Genomic DNA, 23743 nt, shown 5'->3' on the forward strand with positions numbered 1-23743 from the left:
GGCCTGAAGAGGTGATGGGCCTGAAGCAGCATCCTAACAGATTTGCCGCCATTCAAGATCAAGATGGAGCTGGAGACTCTGATACACTATATTCAGATATGGAAGAGCCAACTATAAAGGATGTTCTCCAAGCCATTTCTGGGGCAAGTCACTTAACCATCCTGACTATGCAGATGGGGGTATTAAAGAGGACATTTCTATTGTCAGGCGCGATATAAGAAAACTTGCGGATCGCACTACGTCCCTGGAAGATCGCATGGGGGACATGGAAGATGCGGTGCACCCGCTTAAGATAGAAACAGCGGATCATTCTCGCAGGCTTGATGTCATTTCTGCAAAACAGGACGATATGAAAATCATCTGAGACACAATAATGTGTGGTTAGTGGCCTGAGAAGGTGGAAGGCCCGAACCCCACTGAGTTTTTTGAAAAATGGCTCAAGGATCAGTTTGGAGAGGGCGTATTATCTCCTTTATTTGCCATAGAATGGGCGCACAGGGTTCCTTCACGGCCCTTACCACCAGGGGCGCCACCAAGACCTGTCCTTATGAAAGTGCTACACTATAGGGATAGGGACTCTATTCTACGCAAGGCCAGAGATCTGCCTGATCTTTCAATAGATAGTCACAGGGTGTAATTTTTCCCTGATTTCTCCATAGAGGTCCAGAAGAGGCGTGCTCGATTCCTGGATGTAAAGCGGCGTTTGCGGGAAATTTGGAGCATCATACTCTATGCTGTATCCGGCCAAGCTCAGAATAGCGGCTCTTGGATCCACAAGCTTCTTTGAAGACCCGAAGGAGGCATCCAGATGGCTAGACCAGCATGAGAGGCAACTCCGGGCGGAAAGAAACCAAGGCGAATGAGAGGTCCACTTAGCAAAGGGACATTATACCCTCTGGAGGGTGAATATGGTATATGTGGCATTGCACTGATGGATATAGCTGGATATTGTTATTTTCTTGCCTGCTATATGTGTTTTAGTCAGGGGCCAAGATAACTGTGTAATGCAAGAGGTTGATATGCAATGCTACCACTGTTTATTTTTTCACTCATAATTGGGGTTATTGCAGGATGTTATCCATTTTTGTACGTTTCTGCTGATTGACAGTTTGTGTTTACATCTGGCGTGATGCAGAAGCATTTAATTCCGCCAGGTAGTATGGGTTTAGGGGGATCGCTCTGCTGATAGATTTTATATTTACCCACAGACCTTAATATTAAGGTGTATTAGTGGGGTCTGTCAGGAGGCGTGACTTCAAGAGTTAGTTGGATAATGAGGGGGTGTTATTCAGGGAAGGGAAAGAGGGAGTTGGGGAAAGGGGGTCCTAGGTCCATAGGTATGATCCAAGGGATACAACTGCTGATAAGATGTAAATTAAAGTATTTGGTACATATGAGGTTCCTCATACTTGAGTATGGCTAATCCAGTGAACTTCATTAGTTGGAATGTTAGAGGGGTTAAGGAGGCCATCAAGAGGAAAGCAGTAATGGAGACTGTAAAGATATATCACCCTGCAATTTGCTGTTTACAGGAGACACATCTCCTCCCGGAGCAATCCCATTTGCTAACTCCTAGATGGGCGACCCACTGTTATCATTCTACTTACTCCTCTTATGCAAGGGGAGTAAGTATTTTGATTCACAGACAGCTGAATTTTAGCTGCATAGACAAGAGGATTGATCCGAGTGGGTGCTATGTCTTCCTATATGGAAAACTCTTTAATGTACAATGTATTATCTGTAGAATATATACCACCGCCGTATTCCCCGCTTGTCCTTAAAAAGCTGTTAGCCTTTTTGTCAGACTATCCTGATACCCCTGCACTGATCATGGGGGACTTTAATAATGTGATATGTACTGAATGTGACAGAATGTCGACCTCTGAGATGCAATCGAGGGGGCAACTTACACCGTTTGGGAGACTTTTAGAGGAAGCATCATTAATGGATTTCTGGAGGTTGCGCAATCCCTTAGTGCGGCAGTACTCTTGCTGTTCTAGGACCTATCAGGCACTGTCAAGAATAGATCTAGCTCTAGGGAATGAAGCAATGGGAGGCCGTATCTGTGATATTAAGTATTTGCCCACAAAAATTTCTGATCACTCCCCTATTTTAATATCTGCCAACTTCCTCCCCCCTATGAACAGTGGTAGGCCACTATGGAAATTCAATCCATTTTGGCTGTCGGTATTACCCACGGTATCAAATGTTGGGGATGTGCTGAAAGAGTTCTTTACCCTTAATCTTCCAGGAACTCCTTCACTGATTGTGTGGGATACCATGAAAGTCTTTTTGCGGGGAGTATTAATTGCGGAGGTCAATAAAAAACTGAATGAGTCCCGAATAACGGTTAGGAATTTAGAACCCCAATTGGTGGAAGCAGAGACTCAATATGTCATGCAGCCCACGCCAATACATAGGGCTCAATGGCAGGAAGCACAACATAAACTGAATGATAAGCTTCTTCTTAGGGCAAAGAACAAACGTTTTTTCCAAAAACAATCGTTTTATGAAGAAGGGGAGAGGACAGGTAGACTGTTGGCGCTACTCTCCAAAGCACAACAGCCCTCTGCATATGTCGCTGCTCTTCGCTATGCTGAGGGGACTGTTTGTACTGCTCAAGATATGGATGTGGGTATTATGCATGGTTTTTATTCATCCCTTTACGAGTCCAAAACTAAAGCAGGGGATTCAGAGATTGCAAGATTTTTAGATGGGATACAGCTTCCTAAACGGAGTACTGATCAGGTGACAGCTTTAGACGGACCCATTAAGATTACGGAACTGGAATTAGCCCTGAGTGATCTGTCAAATGCCAAGGCCCCTGGGAGTGATGGATTGCCTGCGGAAATTTATAAAACATTTGCCCCTATCCTGCTTCCCCAGTTAGAAGTGTTTAAGGAGGCGCAGCGTCAGGGTGGATTATCACTCAGCATGAATGAGGCGATCATAGTCGTCATTCCTAAACAGGGCAAAGACCCTCTTCTGGCAGAATCATATAGGCCTATTTCACTGCTTCAAGTTGATGTGAAATTATTAGCGACTAGGCTCAACACTGTGATCACGACACGTATACACTCGGATCAGGCTGGTTTCATGCCCAATATGTCGACGGCTGTTAACATTAGACGGCTTTTCTTAAATATACAGACGGGCCAGTTCCATGGTTTGAATGCGGCGGTCGCGTCCCTTGACGCGACCAAGGCATTTGATAGCGTGGAATGGGGATACTTGTGGGCTGTACTCAGGAGGATGGGCTTTGGGTCAATCTTTACTGAATGGATCCAGCTCTTGTATAAATCCCCTACTGCTAGGATTAAGGTTAATGGAGCTCTCTCCCAATCTTTCCCTCTGCATAGAGGGATGAGGCAGGGTTGTCCCCTGTCACCCTTGCTTCTTGCAATAGCAATTGAGCCCATTGCAGCGGCGTTGACGGAAGCACATGAGGTTCAGGGTTTTAGATATGGTGGGATTACTGAAAAGGTGGCCCTTTACGCTGATGATCTGCTTCTATTCCTAGATGAATGGAACTCCTCTCTTCCGGCAGCCATGAACATTATAAATGGGTTTAGTAGTCTGTCAGGTCTGTGTATTAATTGGTCCAAGTCTGTACTGATGACGCTCTCTGCCGATGAGGGGCAAGAGCACTGGTCAACAGAAGGCAGAACTTGTCAGGTCCTTTAAATATCTAGGCGTCCAGGTCACCATTGATGCTGCAGATTATGAAAAACGGAATCTGACTCCGCTGTTACAGAGGTTTCGACAGAAGGTGCAGACTTGGACCAAGTTACCGCTCTCAGTAATAGGAAGAGTCAATCTTCTTAAAATGATTTTAATGCCACAGCTTCTATACTTGCTGCATAATGCACCTATATGGGTTCCTGCCCGATTTTTTGTCACGGTTAATGCAATATTCAGGGACTTGATCTGGAAGAGGGGAGTTCCACGTATTAAATTAGCTACACTTTGTAGGCCAAAAACGGACAGGGGTCTTGGGGTGTCAGACCCGTGGATTTACTATTTGGCTGCCCAACTTCAACAACTGCGGGGGTGGGGGATGGAGGAAGGAATTAACAAAGCAGGGAGAATAGTGCGGCATTTTGTAGGGGGAAAGAATTTAATAACAGCATTGGAGGATGGATCGTTGGATAGAGTAGGGAGTGACATTTCGCTACTTCGTGTGGTTCATAAAGTCCGGTGGAAAGGGAGGAAAATAGCAGGGATACAAGGTTACACCAGGTTTACTGCAATTTGGCCCAATCTTATGTATACGGAACTGCATAAAGTGTCTGACGTTCAGATTTGTGGACGGTATGGACTCACCTACATGCATCAGCTATATGAGGGGGACACCCTGAAAGAATATGCCCAATTACAAAAGGGAGTTTCTGCTCTCGCACTCCCAATTCTATTTGTATTTACAGCTTCGGCATGCTATCCACTCCCAAGACACGGCAGGGGGGATTGCGCAGGCTTCCAGAAATCCGATTATAGATTTAGCGAGCTCTGGGGAATCGAACTGTGGGGTTATATCACTGCATTATAGTAGTTTTATGGAAATGCAATTTAAAAGGCAGCCTCTTCGATTGTATGATAAATGGAGGGAGGATATTGACGACTTGACGGAAGAGCAATGGCGTGCAGTTCTAGAAGGGTTTACGGATGTAGCGGTAGGCGAAACACACAGAATGTCACAACTGTTATTGTTACATAGAGTTTATCGGACACCTGCCCTCCTGAGGAGAATGGGGTACAGATCAGATGACCTGTGTCCCAGGTGTGGTGCACCTAATGCTACGCTGATACACCTCATGTGGAATTGCCCTAGGCTGAGGAGATATTGGGGGATCTAATGGATTTATTACAAAAAGTGTTCGAGACACGAATGGAGACCAATGCCAGGTTATGTGTACTTGGCTGTGTTGAGTTGATACAACTGCCTGCTGAACAAAAATTAGCGATTACTTGCATAGTGTATCAGGCAAGAAAGGTGATAGCGTATCATTGGGTAGATCATGATCCTCCCAAGGTTAAGGAACTAGTCCATAAGGTTCACACACTGTTACAAATGGAGAGGTTTGTTTACCAGAAAAGGAATAACATCAAGAAATATGAGAAGATTTGGGGTAGGTGGCTGCAATATTACAATATTGTAGATTGATGTTGTTCTAAATAACAACTGGTGTCCAGACTGCCCCGGTTTTATATATGCTTTTGGGTGTTGCACCTATGGGAATATGGTGCCACTGCTCATTGGGAGTGGGAGAGGTGCGGTAGATAAGAGAGGGACAAAGGTATAGCCTTTTAGGGAAAGAGGTGTTATATATGACTTATTAAGTTGCCTTGTAATATACTAATGTACACAGACTCGTGATATGTATTACACAACTGGGAATTATGTACCGGGATTCCAGCTGATTAGAGTTACTATTGCTTTTTAGGATCGGATTCTTCTTTGAAGGGACTTTTGGAAATCTTTTCCTTGGATCTAGGACATTTGGGAAGGGGGGGTGGGTTGACTCTTTGTTCTCTTTTATGTCTTTGAAATCTCAATAAAAACAATCTGATTTAAAAAAAAATTGTACTCCATCTAACATAAAAAAAAAAAAAAAAAAATGACATTAACAAAAACAATGCCTACAAATTACACATATGGGAAATGCAATAACTATTTTATGAGGTATCACTATCTGTCTTAAAAGCAGAGAAATCAAAGTTTTTGGTAAATCTTTCAAAATTTTTGGTAAATTTGGTATTTAAATAAAAATAAAGGTGAAATATAGCGACTCAAATTTACCACTATCATGAAGTGCAATGTGTCACGAGAATACAACCTCAGAATGTCTTGGATAAGTAAGGCTACTTTCACACTCACATTTTGGCTTTCTGTTTGAGAGATCCGTTCAGGGCTCTCACACAGTTCAAAACAAATCAGTTTTGTCCTAATGCATTCTGAATGGAAAAGGATCTGCTCAGAATGCATTGGTTTGCCTCCGATCAGTCACCATTCTGCTCTGGAGGCGGACACCAAAACGCTGCCTGCAGATTTTGCTGTCCACTTGATGAAACTGAGCCAATATGGCACAATAGAAAACGGATCCAGCCCCCATTGACTTTCAATGGTGTTTAAGACAGATTTGTCTTGGCTATGTTAAAGATAATACAAACAGATCCGTTCTGACACACAGTGTAAGTCAATGGGGACAGATCCGTTTCCTCGAACACAATCTTGCACAATAGAAAACGGATCAGTCTCCCACTGACTTACAATGGAGTTCATGATGGATCTGTCTTAGCTATGTTACAGATAATACAAACGGATCCGTTCATGGCGGATGGATGCGGTTGTATTATTGTAACGGATCTGTTTTTGCAGATCCATGAAGGATCCGTCCAAAATGCAAGTGGCAAAGTAGCCTAAAAGCATTCTAAAATTATTGCCACATGAATTGACACGTCAGATTTTCAATAAATGGCCTGGTCAGAAGGTGTTGAATAACTTTTATTATTAGGGAGAAAGAGAAATTTATTTACGGCATTCACGGTGTGGTATAAATAACACAACTTTCTCATGTGGTTAACTACAATGATAATAATGTCACATTTCTATACATTTTTTTTTTCTTTCCTTCAGCAGGCTGTCTGCTCCCCAACCGGGGAGATGGGACAGCTGCTTTAAATTCTCATATCTCTGGGTAGGTAGTAGCTAGAGAGATAGATTATATTGTTTGGAAGCTGACATTCCAAGTGTCCCAAGGGTGTCACGACCTATCGCTGACCCTGTTTTGCCTGGGGTCAGAAGGTCGCAGCGGGTGGCTACTCACTCAGTTTCAAGAGATCGCTCCATGACCTAGTGGTGGGAATGGATTCTGGTCCAGGTTTTTGCTGCTTAGGTTTGCGATCCTTTTTGTCCCATTTAGGAATCTGTAGCTTTTCCTTACAGCTGTTCTCTGTCAGCCACTCCCAGCTAATATATATTTTCCCTTTCTGCTTCCCTTGTTGCCATATATAGACCTTATTTCCAGATCTTCTATTCTGACCTCTGGGGGAGTTGGAGTTGCTGTGGAGGTGTCAGAACTGGAGCGGTTAGATCTCTGGTTCACTCCTGTTGTTGTCTCCCTTTGAGGATTGTTTGTGGTGTTTGTCCTTTCCCTGTTGTTACCCTAGGTGTCAGTGGTGAGGACTATAGCTCCCACCGCCCTATTTACTACCTACGGATTATTTCAGGGACGAGGCACGCGATCAGCGTACGGGTTAGCAGCCCCTCAGGGCAGCCAGGTTCCAGTGCTAGGTGAGTTAGGGGTCACCACTTCTCCCTCTCCCTAGTGAAAGGGAACTCTCCTCCCCTCCCCTTTGCGCCACACGTCGGTTACCTGCCATATCAGACGTGATACCAAGCTTTCACAATACCTGAATGACAGCATTATGTTCACTATAAAAATGCTAAAAATGAAAGTAAAAGCAGGTTTTACCGTGTTTATTCCCAACTAGATATCTTCTGCTTCTGTTCAGCTAATGCTGCAATTTTGGTCTTGTATCAAAGCCTGGAATACCAGCTTTCAAATAAGACTAGACCCATGTCTCAGCTGCTAGTAATCAGTAGATATCAGCAGCTAAAGCAGCCCCCACTTCCTATTCTGCCCTAGATGTGCTTGGGACAAAGAGTTAAAGGGGTTATCTGCTTCCGCCCAGCAGTGCTCCCGATGACTTCACCGGCTCTGATGGGTGGGCTTTAGCGCTGCCCTAGCCATTTTGCAATGCTCATTACTATCAATCCTATGGAGAGCCTGGTAAGTCACGGGATCTCCTAAAGTTACTTTTGTTTTTAACGTTTTCCTTAGGCAACGATTTGGTTTCAATTTAAAAAGTACAAGTACATTCTTTCATTAGATTGCAATTTGTATAAAGTAGTGGATTTTTATCCATTACAATATACAGTTGCATTTCAATAAATTAGATCATCAAAAGTTAATTTATTTGAATTCAAAAAGTGACTCATATATGGGAACCTATTATATATAGCACATATATTGGGAACCTAAAAAAAAAAAAAAAAAAATGTAAAAAAATATAAAAAAATAACTTAAAAATTCCAACCACCCCCTTCAAAAAATAAACAATTAATCAAAAATACATCTTAAGCAGCGTCTCATCCAAAAACACCCGTAATAATAAAATCTAAAAATATTTATACTATACGGTAAAACAAAAAAAAAAATGCAGATTTGCTATTTTAAAAAAAAAATTGAAAAATTGAATAAGAAGTGATCAAAGTCACACTCAAAACTGTATCAATAAAAACTACAGTTCATCCCGCACAGCTCCGTAGACATAGCTATAAAAATGTTATGGTGGGCAGAATATGGCGATGGAAAGCATACATTTTTTTTTCCCCGAAGATTTTTTTTGTATTAATACACTAAATTAAAACTATATAAAAAAAAAAAAAGTGGTATTGTTGTAATTTTACTGACTGGATAAAAAAGGGCATGGGTCAGTTTTACTGCACATCTAAAGATGGCTGAAAAAAGCCAGTTTTTATCCAATTTCACATCATTTGAATTTTTTTTCCAGCTGCCCACTACAGTGTATGCAATAGTCAATGGTGCCATTAGAAAGTTCTCGTCATGTTTGCCGTGCTGCGGCCGGACCTCATAGTGAATGGGGCCGGGGCAGACTTTTGGTAGCACGGTTTCGGCAGGCTGTTCCCCCATCGAAATAGACTGCCGGAAAAGGCTACAGCCAGTGTTAAGTAGCCTTAGGCTACTTTCACACCTGAGTTCGGTGCGGATCCATCTTGTATCTGCACAGACGGATCCACACCGATAATGCAAACGCTTGTATCCGTTTCAAACGGATCCGCTTGCATTATTCTTTCAAAAAAAGTCTAAGTCAAAACGGATCCGTCCTTACTTACATTGAAAGTCAATAGAGAACAGATCAGTTTTCAATTGCACCATTGATTTACATTGTAAGCCAGGACGGATCCGTTTGGCTCTGCTTCGTCAGGCGGACACCAAAACGCTGCAAGCAGCCTTTTGGGGTCCACCTCAAAAGCGGAACAAAGACCAAACGCAGCCGAACTGATGCTTTCTAAACGGATCCTTATCCATTCAGAATGCATTGGGGCTGAACATAGAAACATAGAATGTGTCGGCAGATAAGAACCATTTGGCCCATCTAGTCTGCCCAATATACTAAATACTATGGATAGCTCCTGGCCCTATCTTATATGAAGGATGGCCTTATGCCTATCCCATGCATGCTTAAACTCCTTCACTGTATTTGCAGCTACCACTTCTGCAGGAAGGCTATTCCATGCATCCACTACTCTCTCAGTAAAGTAATACTTCCTGATATTACTTTTAAACCTTTGCCCCTCTAATTTAAAACTATGTCCTCTCGTAGCAGTTTTTCTTCTTTTAAATATTCTCTCCTCTTTTACCTTGTTGATTCCCTTTACGTATTTGAAAGTTTCTATCATATCCCTTCTGTCTAGTCTTTCTTCCAAGCTATACATGTTAAGGTCCTTTAATCTTTCCTGGTAAGTTTTATCCTGCAATCCATGTACTAGTTTAGTAGCTCTTCTCTGAACTCTCCACAAAGTATCAATATCCTTCTGGAGATATGGCCTCCAGTACTGAGCACAATACTCCAAATGAGGTCTCACTAGTGCTCTGTAGAGCGGCATGAGCACCTCTCTCTTTCTACTGGTAATTCCTCTCCCTATACACCCAAGCATTCTGCTAGCATTTCCTGCTGCTCTATGACATTGTCTGCCTCTAAGTCTGAAATAATGACCCCTAAATCCCTTTCCTCAGATACTGAGATTAGGACTGTATCACTGATTTTATATTCTGCTCTTGGGTTATTACGTCCCAGGTGCATTATCTTGCACTTTTCAACATTAAATTTTAGTTGCCAGATTTTTGACCATTCCTCTAGTTTTCCTAAATCCTTTTCCATTTGGTGTATCCCTTCCAGGATCATCAACCATGTTACAAATCTTTGTGTCATCAGCAAAAAGACACACCTTACCATCGAGGTCTTCTGCAATTTCGGCGATAAAGATATTAAACAATATGGGTCCCAGAACAGATCCCTGAGGTACCCCACTGGTAACAAGACCTTGGTCTGAATATACTCCATTGACTACATCCCTCTGTTGTCTGTCCCTCAGCCACTGCCTGGTCCGTTTTTGGGGCTGCTTACAAAACAATCGCAAGCAAATTTTTTGTGTCCAGTTTGCAAACCTGATCAGGCATGAAAATCTATGTAAGTCAATGGTGCCTGATCAATTTTTTTCGGAGCACTAGCGTTAATATTTTCCGGTATTGAGATCCGTAAAAAAACGTAATTAGACTTATCGGTAATTCTGTTTCCTTGAATCAAACATGACGGCTACAGATGACATTGACCCTTTGACCTCTGTACGGGCAGGAATACACAGAGATAGAGAGTTTAAAAGCCTTCACCCACTCTCTCCCTTCAGTGTTTACCTAAGTGGGTGCTTTCAAGTATTTAACACAATAAAAAAAAAGTATATAAACTCAATTTTTATATATATATATATATATATATATATGTCAGGGCATGGGATCGCGCAGTAAAACAGAGGGCAGAGGGCATGCAAGAGACTTCAGGAAGCTAAGCTGAATTGCGGGCTGTCACTCAAAGGCAAGAGGGGGCGTGGTTACCTTGACTTGAAGCAAGGAGGCCGCTGCCCCTTGACTTCAAGCTGACATGCAAATTAGCGCGGATGGGGGATAAAAGATCATTTTCTGACCTTATGCAGCATCGGACTGCAGGATGAAAAGTATGATTAGTATCACACTGCGGGCTACCCTGAGGTACTGCTGGCGGATTTACATGCATTTAGGAGGTGACCGGTTCCTTTTAAGGGAGGGAATACATACGAGCCATCATGGTAGATTCATGGAAACAGAATTACCAGTAAGTCTAATTACGGTTTTCCATTTCATCCACCATGATGACTACAGAGAGAACATAACAGATTATACAGTAGGGGGGCTACTGCTTGCAGACTTTTCTGGCCGAAGGTCAGATCTGTAGAAGCAAAGATATTTATCAGATAATGTTTTATGAACGTATTTATACTAGACCATGTAGCGGCCCCACATATCTTAGCAAGAGGTACACCAGCTTTTTCTGCCCATGAAGAAGCCATCGCTCTGGTGGAATGGGCTTGTATTTTAGTAGGACATATAAGACCCATTAGGGCGTAACAGCAGGATATCGTGTTTTTTTATCCAGCGACCTATGGATGCTTTGGAAATTGGAAAGCTTCTTCCCTTTATTGCAACCTGCAAACTGAATCAAAAGATTGTCATCTTTCCTAAAAGCTTTATTGGCTGCCAGGTACTGGATAATAGTTTCCCTTGATCTAAAAGATGGAATTGTTCTTCTGTAGGGTTTTGTGGGTCACTATAGAATGACGGTAAGATGATTTCCTGGTCTCTATGGAAGTCAAAGAGCACATTTGGAAGGAAGCCCAAGTCTAATTTTAGCACTATCCTGTAAGGAAAAATTGAAAGATAAGGTTCTTTGCATGAGAGGGCCTGTATTTCCCCCATGTTATGGCTCTTAAGAAAGACGGTTTAAAGGAGAGATGTTTAATGATGATGTCCGGGATAGGGGCAAAAGGTGATCTTGTCAACCCCCTTAGGACTAAATTTAAATCCCATTGAGGAACTTAGGAGCTAATGATGGTCATATGCACCCCAAAATAGTGCTAATCAAACAGTCATCTCATCGTGCAAAAATCATACCCTACCCAACATAATCACCCAAAAACTGAAAAAACTATGGCTCTCAGACTATGGAAACACTAAAATATGATTTTTTTTGTTTCAAAACTTACATAAATAAAAAAAATTGTATACATATTAAGTATCATGCGTCCGTGACAACCTGCTATATAAAAATACCAAATTATTTAACCTGTCAGATGAATGTTGTAAATATTAAAAAAAAAAAAAAAAACTGTGCCAAAACAGCTATTTCTTGTTACCTTGCCTCACAAAAAGTGTGATATAGAGCAACCAAAAAAATCATATGTACCCTAAGGCTACTTTCACACTAGCGTTCAGAGCGGATCCGTCTGAGACGGATCCGTTCATATAATGCAGACGGTGGCTCCGTTCAGAACGGATCCGTCTGCATTATACGGTAAAAAAAATTCTAAGTGTGAAAGTAGAACGGATCCGTCCAGACTTTTACATTAAAAATTCAATGGGAGACGGATCCGTTTGAAGATTGAGCCATAGTGCCTTCAAACTATGGTGTCCGCCAGCTGAGCGGAGCGGAGGCTGAACGCTGCCAGACTGATGCATTCTGAGCGGATCCGCGTCCACTCAGAATGCATTAGTGCTGTACGGATGCGTTCGGGGCCGCTTGTGAGCCCCTTTTGGGTGGTTTCTATTATGTAAGCCTCACAAAGTAACTTCAGACCTCAACTGGTCCTTAAAAAGTGGGTTTTTGAAAATTTCTGAAACATTTTCAAAATTTGCTTCTAAACTTCTAACCCTTTTCACATCCCCAAAAAATTCAATATAATTCCCAAAATGATCCAAACATGAAGTAGACATAGTAGACATAACTATTTTTGGCGGTATTACTATGTATTATAGAAGTAGAGAAATTGAAACTTAAAAATTTGCTAATTGTTCAAAATTTTGGGTAAATTTGGTATTTTTTCATAACTAAAAATGTTTATTTTATTTTTTTATTCCATTTTACCAGTGTCATGAAGCACAATATAAAGCGACACTGGTCAGATTTGCAAAAAATGGCCTGATCCTTAACCCCTTCCCGACCGCAATCTGTATATATACGTGATAGCTGCACATACCCCGTGCAGCTACCACGTGTATATATACGTTCTGGCAGCTCTTTAATCTAAGCGCTGCAAAGCTTCTGTCACGGACAGCATACAGTGCAGTAATGTCGGCAAGGGACCAATCAGTGTGGCCCCTTGCCGGCAATCGCGGCAGTGTTAAAATGCCGATTTCAGGCTCTGATCTGCGCTCTGCAGATCAGAGCCTGAAAGCCGATAGTGTTCCTCATGCCCACCCCCCCACCCCCGATCTGTGCCGCTCCAAGCCCTTGGTGCCCCTCTGTGCCCTGTGCCCCCCCCGATCTGTGCCCCTCTCCTGCGCTCATCTCCTTCCTGCCCTGATGGCATGCGATCCACCCCCTCCCCGCCCCATGCATAAATTTTCTAGCCGCCCCTCCTGCCCCATTGTAGTCTGTACCCCCCGACCACCCACCCTTCCAGCGCTGCCCCCGATTCCCCATTCTGTGTGTGATGGCGGCGGCTCCATTCCTGAGCCGCCGTCATCAGCAGAGAGTGTCAACTCTATGCTGACACTCTCCTGTAACCCCATAGATGCTGCAGTTGCGGCATCCATGGGGTTAATAGAGGGAGGGGGTTACCTCTCTCCACCATCGGGGCTGCAGCACTGTGATTGCAGCACCCGATGGTTGCCATGGCAAAGGCGTCCAGTGCTGCCACCTACAGGCAATCTGGAAGTACAACTATCAGCCCCACTGGATCTTCAAGATCCAAGAGGGAACTGATAAAAAAAACAAGTGAAAATAATAAAAGTAAAAATAAATCAATAAGTAAATAAAAAAAAAGACATTGCCTTTTCCTATAAAAAAAATGAAAATATAAAATAAAATACACATATTAGATGTCACCGCGTCCGTAACGACCGTCTCTTTAAATATATCACATGATGGACCCCGTCCGATAAACACCATAAAAATAAAATAAAAAAAGCTATTTTTGTCACCTTACATCACAAAAAGTGCAACAGCAAGTGTTCAAAAAGGCTTATGACCCCCAAAATAGTACCAATCAAACAGTCACCTCGTCCCGCAAAAAATGATACCCTATTTAAGACAATCGCCCAAAAAATAAAAAAGCTATGGCTCTCAGACTATAGAGACACTAAAACATCATTTTTTTTGTTTCAGAAATGCTATTATTGTGAAAATTTAAATAAATAAGAAAAAGTATACATATTAGGTATTGCCACGTCCGTAACGATCTTCTCTATAAAACTATCACATGACCTAACTCCTCAGATGAACGCTGTAAAAATAAATAAATGAAAACTGTTCCAAAACAGCCAATTTTTGGGTAACCTTGTCCCATAAAGTGTAATAATGAATGATCAAAAAATCCTATGTACCCAAAAATGGTACCAATAAAAACCTCAACACTTTCTGCAAAAAACGAGCCCCTGCACAAGACGATCGACAGAAAAATAAAAAACATATGGCGTTCAGAAAACCAATCCAGCACAATCTACCTTCCAAAAACCGTATGGCATTCCTTTCCTTCTGCGCCCTGCCGTGTGCCCGTACAGCAGTTTACGACCACATGTGGGGTGTTTCTGTTAACCGCGGAATCAGAGTAATAAATATTGAGTTTTGTTTGGCTGTTAACCCTCAATGTGTTAAAGAAAAAAAATATATAAAATGAAAAATCTGCCAAAAAAGTGAAATTTTTAAATTTCATCTCCATTTTCCTTGAATTCTTGTGGAACGCCTAAAGGGTTAACAAAGTTTGTAAAATCAGTTTTGAGTAACTTGAGGGGTGTAGTTTCTACAATGGGGTCATTTATGGGGGTTTCCACTATGTAAGCCCCACAAAGGGACTTCAGACCTGAACTAGTCCTTAAAAAGTGGGTTTTGGAAATTTTCTTAAAAATTGTAAGAATTGCTTCTAAACTTCTAAGCCTTCTAACGTCCTAAAAAAATAAAATGACATTTCCAAAATGATGCCAACATAAAGTAGATATATGGGGAATGTTAAGTAATAAATATTTTATTAGGGCTCCTGTAAACAAGGCAGACATAGCAGAGGCGGAGAAGGTCCAGAGGAGGGCATCTAAAGTAATAACTGGAATGGGGCAACTACAGTACCCTGAAAGATTATCAAAATTAGGGTTATTCACTTTAGAAAAAAGAAGACTGAGGGGAGATCTAATTAATATGTATAAATATATCAGGGGTCAGTACAGAGATCTATCCCATCAGCTATTTATCCCCAGGACTGTGACTGTGATGAGGGGACATCCTCTGCGTCTGGAGGAAAGAAGGTTTGTACACAAACATAGAAGAGGATTTTTTACGGTAAGAGCAGTGAGACTATGGAACTCTCTGCCTGAGGAGGTGGTGATGGGGAGTACAATAAAGGAATTCAAGAGGGGCCTGGACGTATTTCTGGAGCTTAATAATATTACAGGCTATAGCTACTAGAGAGGGGTTGTTGATCCAGGCAGTTATTCTGATTGTCTGATTGGAGTCGGGAAGGAATTTTTTATTCCCCTGAAGTGGAGAAAATTGGCTTCTACCTCACCGGTTTTTTTTTTTGCCTTCCTCTGGATCAACTTGCAGGATAACAGGCCGAACTGGATGGACAAATGTCTTTTTTCGGCCTTATGAACTATGTTACTATGTTACTTAGGTATGACTTTCTGTTTTAGAAGCAGAGAAATTGAAATTTGGAAAATTGTGAATTTTTCAAAACTTTTGGTAAATTTGGGATTTTTTCATAAATAAAGGTGAAATATATTGACTCAAATATATGACTATCATGAAGTACAATGTGTCACGAGAAAACAATCTCAGAATGGCGTGGATAAGTAAAAGTGTTCAAAAGCTATTACCACATAAAGTGACACGTCAGATTTGTTCATTTTGACCTGGACACTGGGGCATCAATGACCCTTGGTCATGAAAGGGTTAAGGTGAAAATGAGCCTGGTCCCTAAGGGGTTAATGGATAGAACATTTTTTTGTCTGCCCAATAAAAAAAATCTTCTCCGCTAAAAGTTTTAAACTTGGGTATCCCTGATGTTTAAAATAAGCGACAGCCGTAGTATTGGCCGAAAATATTTTTATGTTTTTAAGTTACTTTTAGAATCTCCCAGACCGCTCGCAGCTCTCTGTAATTTGAGGATTTTATTACTTCCATAAGGATAGATGGTTGCTCTTACTTTAAAAGATCATTAATGCAAGATTTGTAAAGTTTCTTTTTATAGCTTTCAGGGAGTTTTTTTGCACAAGTGGCACACCTAATATATTTTGGTTTGACTTTTGTTTCTTTAACTCCCTCCACATGTGCCTCAAGCTCTGCCCCCTCCGGCCTTGTGGAAAGCCAACCTCCCGTTCCTTAAAGGAAGAAAGTACACCATAATTAAAAATAAAATAAGAAACTCTTCACCTCCCCTTAAGGAGGCCTCTCTGCAATGCCCCATGAAGGGAGAGAGTGGATGGGGGCTTTTAAACTCTCTACCTCTGTGTATCCCTGCCCCTACAGAGGTCAATCTCATCTGTAGCCATCATGGTGGATGAAATGAAGAGAAAACGCTTCCGTTTTGTCTCCATGCATTGTCATTGAGGACAAAACGTAACTGAACAGAACGGAATGCTCCAAAATGCATTCTGTTCCGTTCTCTTTGCTTTCCGTCCTGGGATGTGGACCAAATGGATCAGTCATGACCCACAATGCAAGTCAATGGGGCGGATCTGTTTTCTCTGACAAAAAACGGGTCTGTTCCCCAGTGACTTTCAATGGAGTTCATGACTGATCTGTCTTGGCTATGTTACAGATAATACAACCGGATCTGTTTAAAACGGATGCAGATAGTTGTATTTTCAGTAATGGTACTTTCACACTAGCATTATTCTTTTCCGGTATTGAAATCTGGTAAAAGGTAAAAGACGCATCAGTTTTGTCCCAATGCATTCTGAATGGAAAGCAATCCGTTCAGTATGCATCAGGATGTCTTCAGTTCCGTTCTTTGTACGGTATTTGACCGGCCAAAATCCCAGAACACTACTGCACTTAATTTCCACTGCTACAAGAGGACATAGTTTTAAATTAGAGGGGCAAAGGTTTAAAAGTAATATAAGGAAGTATTACTTTACTGAGAGAGTAGTGGATGCATGGAATAGCCTTCCTGCAGAAGTGGTAGCTGCAAATACAGTGAAGGAGTATACAGTGAAGCATGCATGGGATAGGCATAAGGCCATTCTTCATATAAGATAGGACCAAGGGCTATTCATAGTATTCAGTATATTGGGCAGACTAGATGGGCCAAATGGTTCTTATCTGCTGACACATTCTATGTTTCTAAGTAATAATGCCGGATCTGTCCCCATTGACTTGCATTGGGGGTCATACCGGATCTGTCTTGCTCCGCATCCCAGGACGAAAAGCAAACTACAACATGTTGCGGTTTGCTCTCCGGTATGGGAACACAACTAAACAATTTGGAGCATTCCGTTCAGTTCAGTTTTGTCTCCATTGACAATGAATGGGGACAAAACTGAAGCGTTTTTTCTGGTATTGAGCCCCTATGACAGATCTCAATACTGGAAAACTAAAACGTTAGTGTGAAAGTAGCCTAACAGAAGCGTTTTTGCTGAACCCTGCCAGATCCAGCATAAACCCTAGTGCGAAAGTAGCCTTACAATGATTTTCATGCCTGATCAGGTTTGTTCAGTTTTGATTTAATACAACCGGATCCGGCCGAAACGGAGCCAACAGGATGTACTAAATGAAACAGATCTTTTTAAAAGATGTGAAAGTAGCCTTAGGCTACTTGAGGTAGCCTTTTCCGGCAGGGAAACAGCATGCCGGATCCGTGCTACCACAAGTCCACAGTGCCGCCGGAAGTCCACTCCGTCCCCTTTCACTATAATGGGGACGGGCCGGAGGTCCGGCTGCAGCAGGGCAAACATGCCGAGCGGTGACCAGACAAAAACCTTAGTGTGCTGTCGTTTTATTCCGGCCGCCTCTCGGCACATTTGCTGGAAGTGGTCTTCCGACGGCACGGTGGACTTGCAGTAGCACGGATCCGGCAGGCTGTTCCCCTGCCAGAACACGCTACCGCAAGTGTGAAAGTAGCCTACGTAATCAGCGCTAGTCATGAGCAATTTATCAGCCTGTGTAAACAGATGCAAATACAATGTCCTTGGTGACCCATGATGCCTAGGTAAAACCCCACCAACCACTATAACCATTTGATGAGTATGGGGGCCTTCTGACTCTCCCCAACAACAGATGTTGCAAGCAATAAAGATCAGGCAGTTGGATTTCAACATGCATAATCCATTTTATTTTCGGGGAGATAAGTCACCCACACATACCTGGCAGTGTCTTTTCCCTATGTGTTTAGCAAGCATGCTTGTCCGTGTCAAGATTTTATGTATATGGAGGAGTCAGAAGAAATCAAGCTCATGTGGCCAAAGCTGTCCAATGGATATGTCCAGCCCTTGTGTAGCACTTTGCACAATTACTGCAATACGTTTCTGTCAGACAAGGTGTACAGGGCACACAATAGAGATTGCAGACCACACATTATTTACTAACCTTGAGATGATCCGATTCCAGAAGCCAAGGGAAACACAAAACTGTAAAAATAAATATATATAGTAAACAGTAAGGCATAGGCTTGTGTCACCAAACATTTTATCTGCCAATTAAAACCAGATAGTAACATCTTTTTTCTACTCCGTTTTTATTTTCTGATTGCAGATTTTTTTAAATTTTATTTCCTGAACATTATTATGGGAGCTGCCATCTTGGCTGAGCTGTTCTTAACAGTATTTACAAAGCATTAAAAATTGTTTTATGGCAGCCCCATGGTCCATAGACACAATGGTCAGGAGGGGACTTCATTGACTTCTATGGGAGAGTTTTCTGTGCATGCTCTGTGACCTGTGTAGAGGTTTTTGTACAAGAAAAATAGGAATTAGACTTACCGGTAAGGCTACTTTCACACTGACGTTCGGTGCGGATCCCTCTTGTATCTGCACAGACGGATCCGCACCGTCCATTTGCATTATTCATAAAAAAAAAAAAAAAAGTCTAAGTCAAAACGGATCTGTCTTGACTTACATTGAAAGTCAATGGGGGACGGATCCGTTTTCAATTGCACCATATTGTGCCAGTGACAAACTGATCCGTCACCATTGACTTACATTGTAAGTCAGGACGGATCTGTTTGTCTCCGCATTGTCGGGTGGACACCAAAACGCTGCAAGCCAAATTGATGCATTCTGAAGGGATCCTTATCCATTCAGAATGCATTGGGGCTGAACTTATCCGTTTTGGGCCGCTTGTGAGAGCCCTGAAACGGATTTCACAAGCAGACCCAGAAACCCCAGTGTGAAAGTAGCCCAATACGGTTTCCATTGAGTCTCTCATGACAGCTCAACATGGAGGATGTTCCCCTTTGACCTTCTTAGGACAGGAAGCAGAGAGGTTAAAAGGTCCCTCCCACCTCCACCAACCAGTTGTTTTCCAGATCACTACACCAGGATAGATGCAACCGATGTATTAAAATCTTCCGAAAATTTTATATAACATATTCATAGTAGTTAGTAAGGGAGGGAATGTACGTGTGCTGTCATGAGGGACTCTCTGGAAACCGAATTACCAGTAAGTCTAATTCCTATTTCCCAGTTCATCCCTCAGGACAGCACAACATGGAGACTTTACCTCCGTTTATAGACTTAAATACTTAATTAAAGGAAGAATAAAATGTCTTATTAGACATCTTCCATAAAAAGAATGTCCTCTACCTCTAAGCGTAGTCTATATAGTAAGTACCATTGTGTAAAAGCGACCCGCTCTAAAACCAGATAAAATCTTGTAACGTCAAACGAGTAAATATTTACTGTAGACCCCCATTGTAGTTCATTACCATTTTTTTTATTTTTTAAGAATACTTTCATTCATCTCTTACCACCAAGCTGCAACTTTTAGGAGAACACAGAACCCCCATCAGATAACAGCATTGGGTGGATTTGAACCCGCAGCCTCACAACTGAAAGACACCCGTGCTGACCACTGACCCACCACTCAGCTCAGCAAAACGCAGACACCGGCAATGTGCTTTCCACATTTTGTGGACCGCACATCGCCGGCCCTCTCATAGAGGTGCCCTTGAGGTTATGGGTATTAGGTACAATAAAGGCAAGGGTCCGTAATGTTCTTGACATCAGCACCCTTAGGTTCAATTAGATATGACAACACAGAGAAAGTTTAGTTGGGCATAAGTTGTTCCTTCAGGCTGACTCATACTATATCCAAGTGTAGAGTATACTATACCCTATATCTCACAAGGCCGGTACACATATATGTCTTGTACGCCTTGAATTAAATACCATTTCTATTAATATTGTCCACATTGTGTAAGGAGGAATGTGGCTCCCAATATAGCTTTGCGCTAAACTGTAGATCGAGAATAGGCACTGTAGGAGACTTCACTTACCAAATGGTATTACAGTGCATAGATTGGTAGTTCAATCATCTCCCCTAGGCTTTCTGTAATCTTTCTGTCGCCCTGAGCTCGTACCTGAGGTCTTCACCCCTATAGCATTAACTTGCCTCCTACCTAGTTACTTTTATGTGTCAGGGCACCAGTAGGAGGCAAGCGGCAGCCGTGCCCAGAGGCAAGAGTCAGCTGGCCGTGCCCAGAGGCAAGAGTCAGCTGGATGTGCCCAGAGGCAAGAGTCTCAAGGTAATTAGAACTGGTGAGGTAATCCAGCTGGTTAAACGCAAGCCTGGTTTACTTACCTGACAAATAGTATTAATGGTTTACTTACAAATCTGGAGTGTGTGCTGCTAAAGCAAGCACCTATAATGTCATGCAGCTTCTGCCAACACTTGCATACGGAGCATTGGTAAGGAAAGGTGAAAAAGCCCCCTTCTAGCTGCTGACAGTTTCAGGCACACTAAGGCGCGATCCTGCTGAACGCTCCTACGGAACAGCGGATCTAAGCTTCCATAAACCCCCAGCAGCCTTTTAGGCCAGTTTTCTTTTGTGTATCCCATGGGACTTGCGTCCTATCTCTTTCTAAGGAGGAAGAGAAAGAGAGACAGACAGATTTCTATAGTCTGCTCTATCTTGCTGGACAAACAGGGCAGGGAGTGTAACTTTCATAACCCTAGACGGGGGAATCTGTACCGGTCTCCTGCATTCCAGGTACCTGGACCTCCATGATGTACAACTGACCACCTCAGCCAACATCATATAAATGGACTTGCCCCATTTGGTCCACCCACGCCGCCATACTGCTCCTCCTCCTCTTCCTGGGGGACTCATTCCAAGGAAGAGTCGACCCCCATGCGAGGCCTCCAGCATGCGATGATGTGCGCCATCATCTTTTTCCGGCACACGCGTCTAGAGGAGCGTAGGAGCCGCAGCCGAGCCCAAAGCTCCCACAGGAGAAGCGGCATCGGCTTCCTCGATACCGCGGTGATGCATGCTGTACCAGCTCTTTCACAGAAGGTGCTCCAGCCCTCTAAGGTACCAGGGAAGAGCTAGGGGACCCCTTTCCAGAGAGGTGATAACCTGGGCTACCGGAGGCTGAGAGGAGAGGCATTCGGTTTCCTGGAAGTCTCCATGACAGCTCATCCTGAGACTGACTTTCTCTGATAGGACAGGAAAAAACACAGAGGTTAAAAACCCCACCCCTTCCCCTCATCGCCAGTGTATTTTAACGGAAACCAGGATAAGGGGTAGAACTTAAAGGGGTATTCCCATCACAATGATCACTGTTAAATCTGTTAATGATTTGACAGTGATCATTTTTGTAAATACATTTTATTACCCAATTCCCACCCTTTTTGAGAAAATAAGTCCCCTATTACCTGATTGCTGTCTTTAGTCTCCCCTACCCGCGAAAGCGCACGCCGGCTCTGTACTATACATATACAGGCCAGGAATAAGTCACCATGGCGCATGAGCAGGGGCGTGCGCGTTGAAGACAGCGCGCCGCCCGGCCAGGAGAAGACGTCAATCAAGCTGACTGAGCCCATCCAGCTGAATCCAGGAAGTGAACGTCACGCTCGCCGCAGGCAAGTATGAAAGCTGTTGATGGGAATACCCCGTTCAATGGGTTGCCCAAGTTATATTTATTGATGACCTATCCTCATGATAGCTCATCAATATCAGATCGGAGGGGGTCAGACACCCGGCACCCCCGCCAATCAGCTGTTTGAAGTGAAGGCACGCGCGGTGTCAGCGCTGCCTCCTCTTCACTGTTTACCTTCTAGCTGTTGCATCTGCAGAGGTGTGCAGGTGTAATTACACCCAAGCCATCTCAGTCATTTCAATAGGAAGGCTTGGGTGTAATTACACCTGTTCACCACTGCAGATGCAACGGCTAGAAGGTAAACAGTGAAGAGGAGGCAGCGCTGACACCGCGCACGCCTTCTCTTCAAACAGCTGATCGGCAGGAGTGCCGGGTGTCGGACCCCCGCCGATCTGATATTGATGACCTAGCCTGAGGATAGGTCATAAATAAATATAACTTGAACAGCCCCTTTAAGAATTTTGAAAATAATAAAATGGGCGGGAAATATGCGCTATCATGGAGACTTTCAGGAAACCGGATTACCGGTGAGTGTAATACTTATTTCCCTAGTCGTCTCCATGACAGCACATCCTGAGAACTAACAAAGAGAACAACTTAGGTATTAGGGGGCTCAAACGGGGAATCCAACAACCATAAAAGAACCGTATTTAGGGTCCATGGAGCCCCCATATTCTTAATTTTAGGCTTCAACCTGTCTGCCGCTTTCAGGAATCTAGAAATCCAGGAACCTCATGAAGACTAGTATTATAGAGGTCACACAGGGCAGACACCTGTACTCTTAGCGTGTTTGGGGAGAGATCCATATCCAACCCATCCTGGAGAAATTCCAGAATGAGAGAAATATTGGGGAAAGACTGGTTAAACCTGTCACCACTCCACGAGGCAGAGAGGTATTGGACTTTCTGCTGAGCATTAAGGTATCTACCACCCTTTGGGATAGACCTCTACCTAGGAGGATGGATTGTTCAGTAACCAAGCTGATAGTTTGAGAAGCTTGGGGGTCGGATGGTAGATTGGACCCTGCGTTAGGAGGTCTTCCCTCGGGGAAAACAGGATTGGATCTTCTCGGCTGAGGGATCTCAGGAGACCGAACCAGCCTCTTCTGGGCCAGAAGGGAACCCACCAGGATCAGAGTACATTTCTCGGTCTGGAATTTCTGTAGAACCTTCTGAATCATCGGAATTGGTGGAAAAGCATAAACGAGGCCCAACGTCCAATTTTGGACGAACGTGTCTACCGCTACGCAGGGATTCCTTGGATTCAGGGAGAAGTAATGCGGCACCCTGTGATTTTTGTTTGAGGCGAACAGATGCAGATCCGGGCTGCCCTAATGAAACTGGATCCTCTGAAAGGCTGTTTGAGAAAGAGACCACTTACCTGGATCCAATCTCTGTCGACTGAGAAAATCTAATCTTAGGTTGAGAGAGCCTTTTAGAAGCACTGCTGCAAGGGATCTTAAATTCTTCTCTGCCCACGAGAATATCTGTCTTGAGAGAACCTGAAGATGACTGTGCCTTGTTCCTCCCTGATGACGGATGAAAGCCACTGCTCTGGAGTTGTCCGAGTGGACCAGTACATGACGGTTTTGTGACTGGGTCTGTGATGCTTTTAGACCTTTCCATATCGCCCGAAGTTCCCTGTAATTGGAAGACATCCTCCTCAGAGGTTCAGTCCAAGTAAGCTCCCTGAAAGGAGCTTCTGGCTGTAAGAGCACCCCAGCCCCAGGAATAGCATCTGTTGTCAGCAAGAAAACCTCTTCCTGATTCCAGAAGACCCCCGTCTGTACATTCTTGTCTCTGAGCCATCACTGTAAAGCG

The 23743-nt window shown here is 43.1% G+C and overlaps 1 protein-coding gene across 3 annotated transcripts in view; it reads right to left on the bottom strand.

The window, feature by feature from the left end:
* SYNRG (synergin gamma) overlaps window positions 1–23743 on the bottom strand; it is a 208515-nt gene that overhangs the window by 173624 nt on the left and 11148 nt on the right. For all 3 annotated transcript variants that reach the window (XM_044288118.1, XM_044288119.1, XM_044288117.1), the window contains exon 2: window positions 18412–18452. In XM_044288118.1, the coding sequence (XP_044144053.1) occupies window positions 18412–18452 (41 nt within the window). The remainder of the gene's footprint in view (window positions 1–18411; window positions 18453–23743) is intronic.

The sequence above is a fragment of the Bufo gargarizans genome, chromosome 3 (assembly GCF_014858855.1).
Source record: "Bufo gargarizans isolate SCDJY-AF-19 chromosome 3, ASM1485885v1, whole genome shotgun sequence".
Taxonomy (NCBI): Eukaryota; Metazoa; Chordata; class Amphibia; order Anura; family Bufonidae; genus Bufo; species Bufo gargarizans.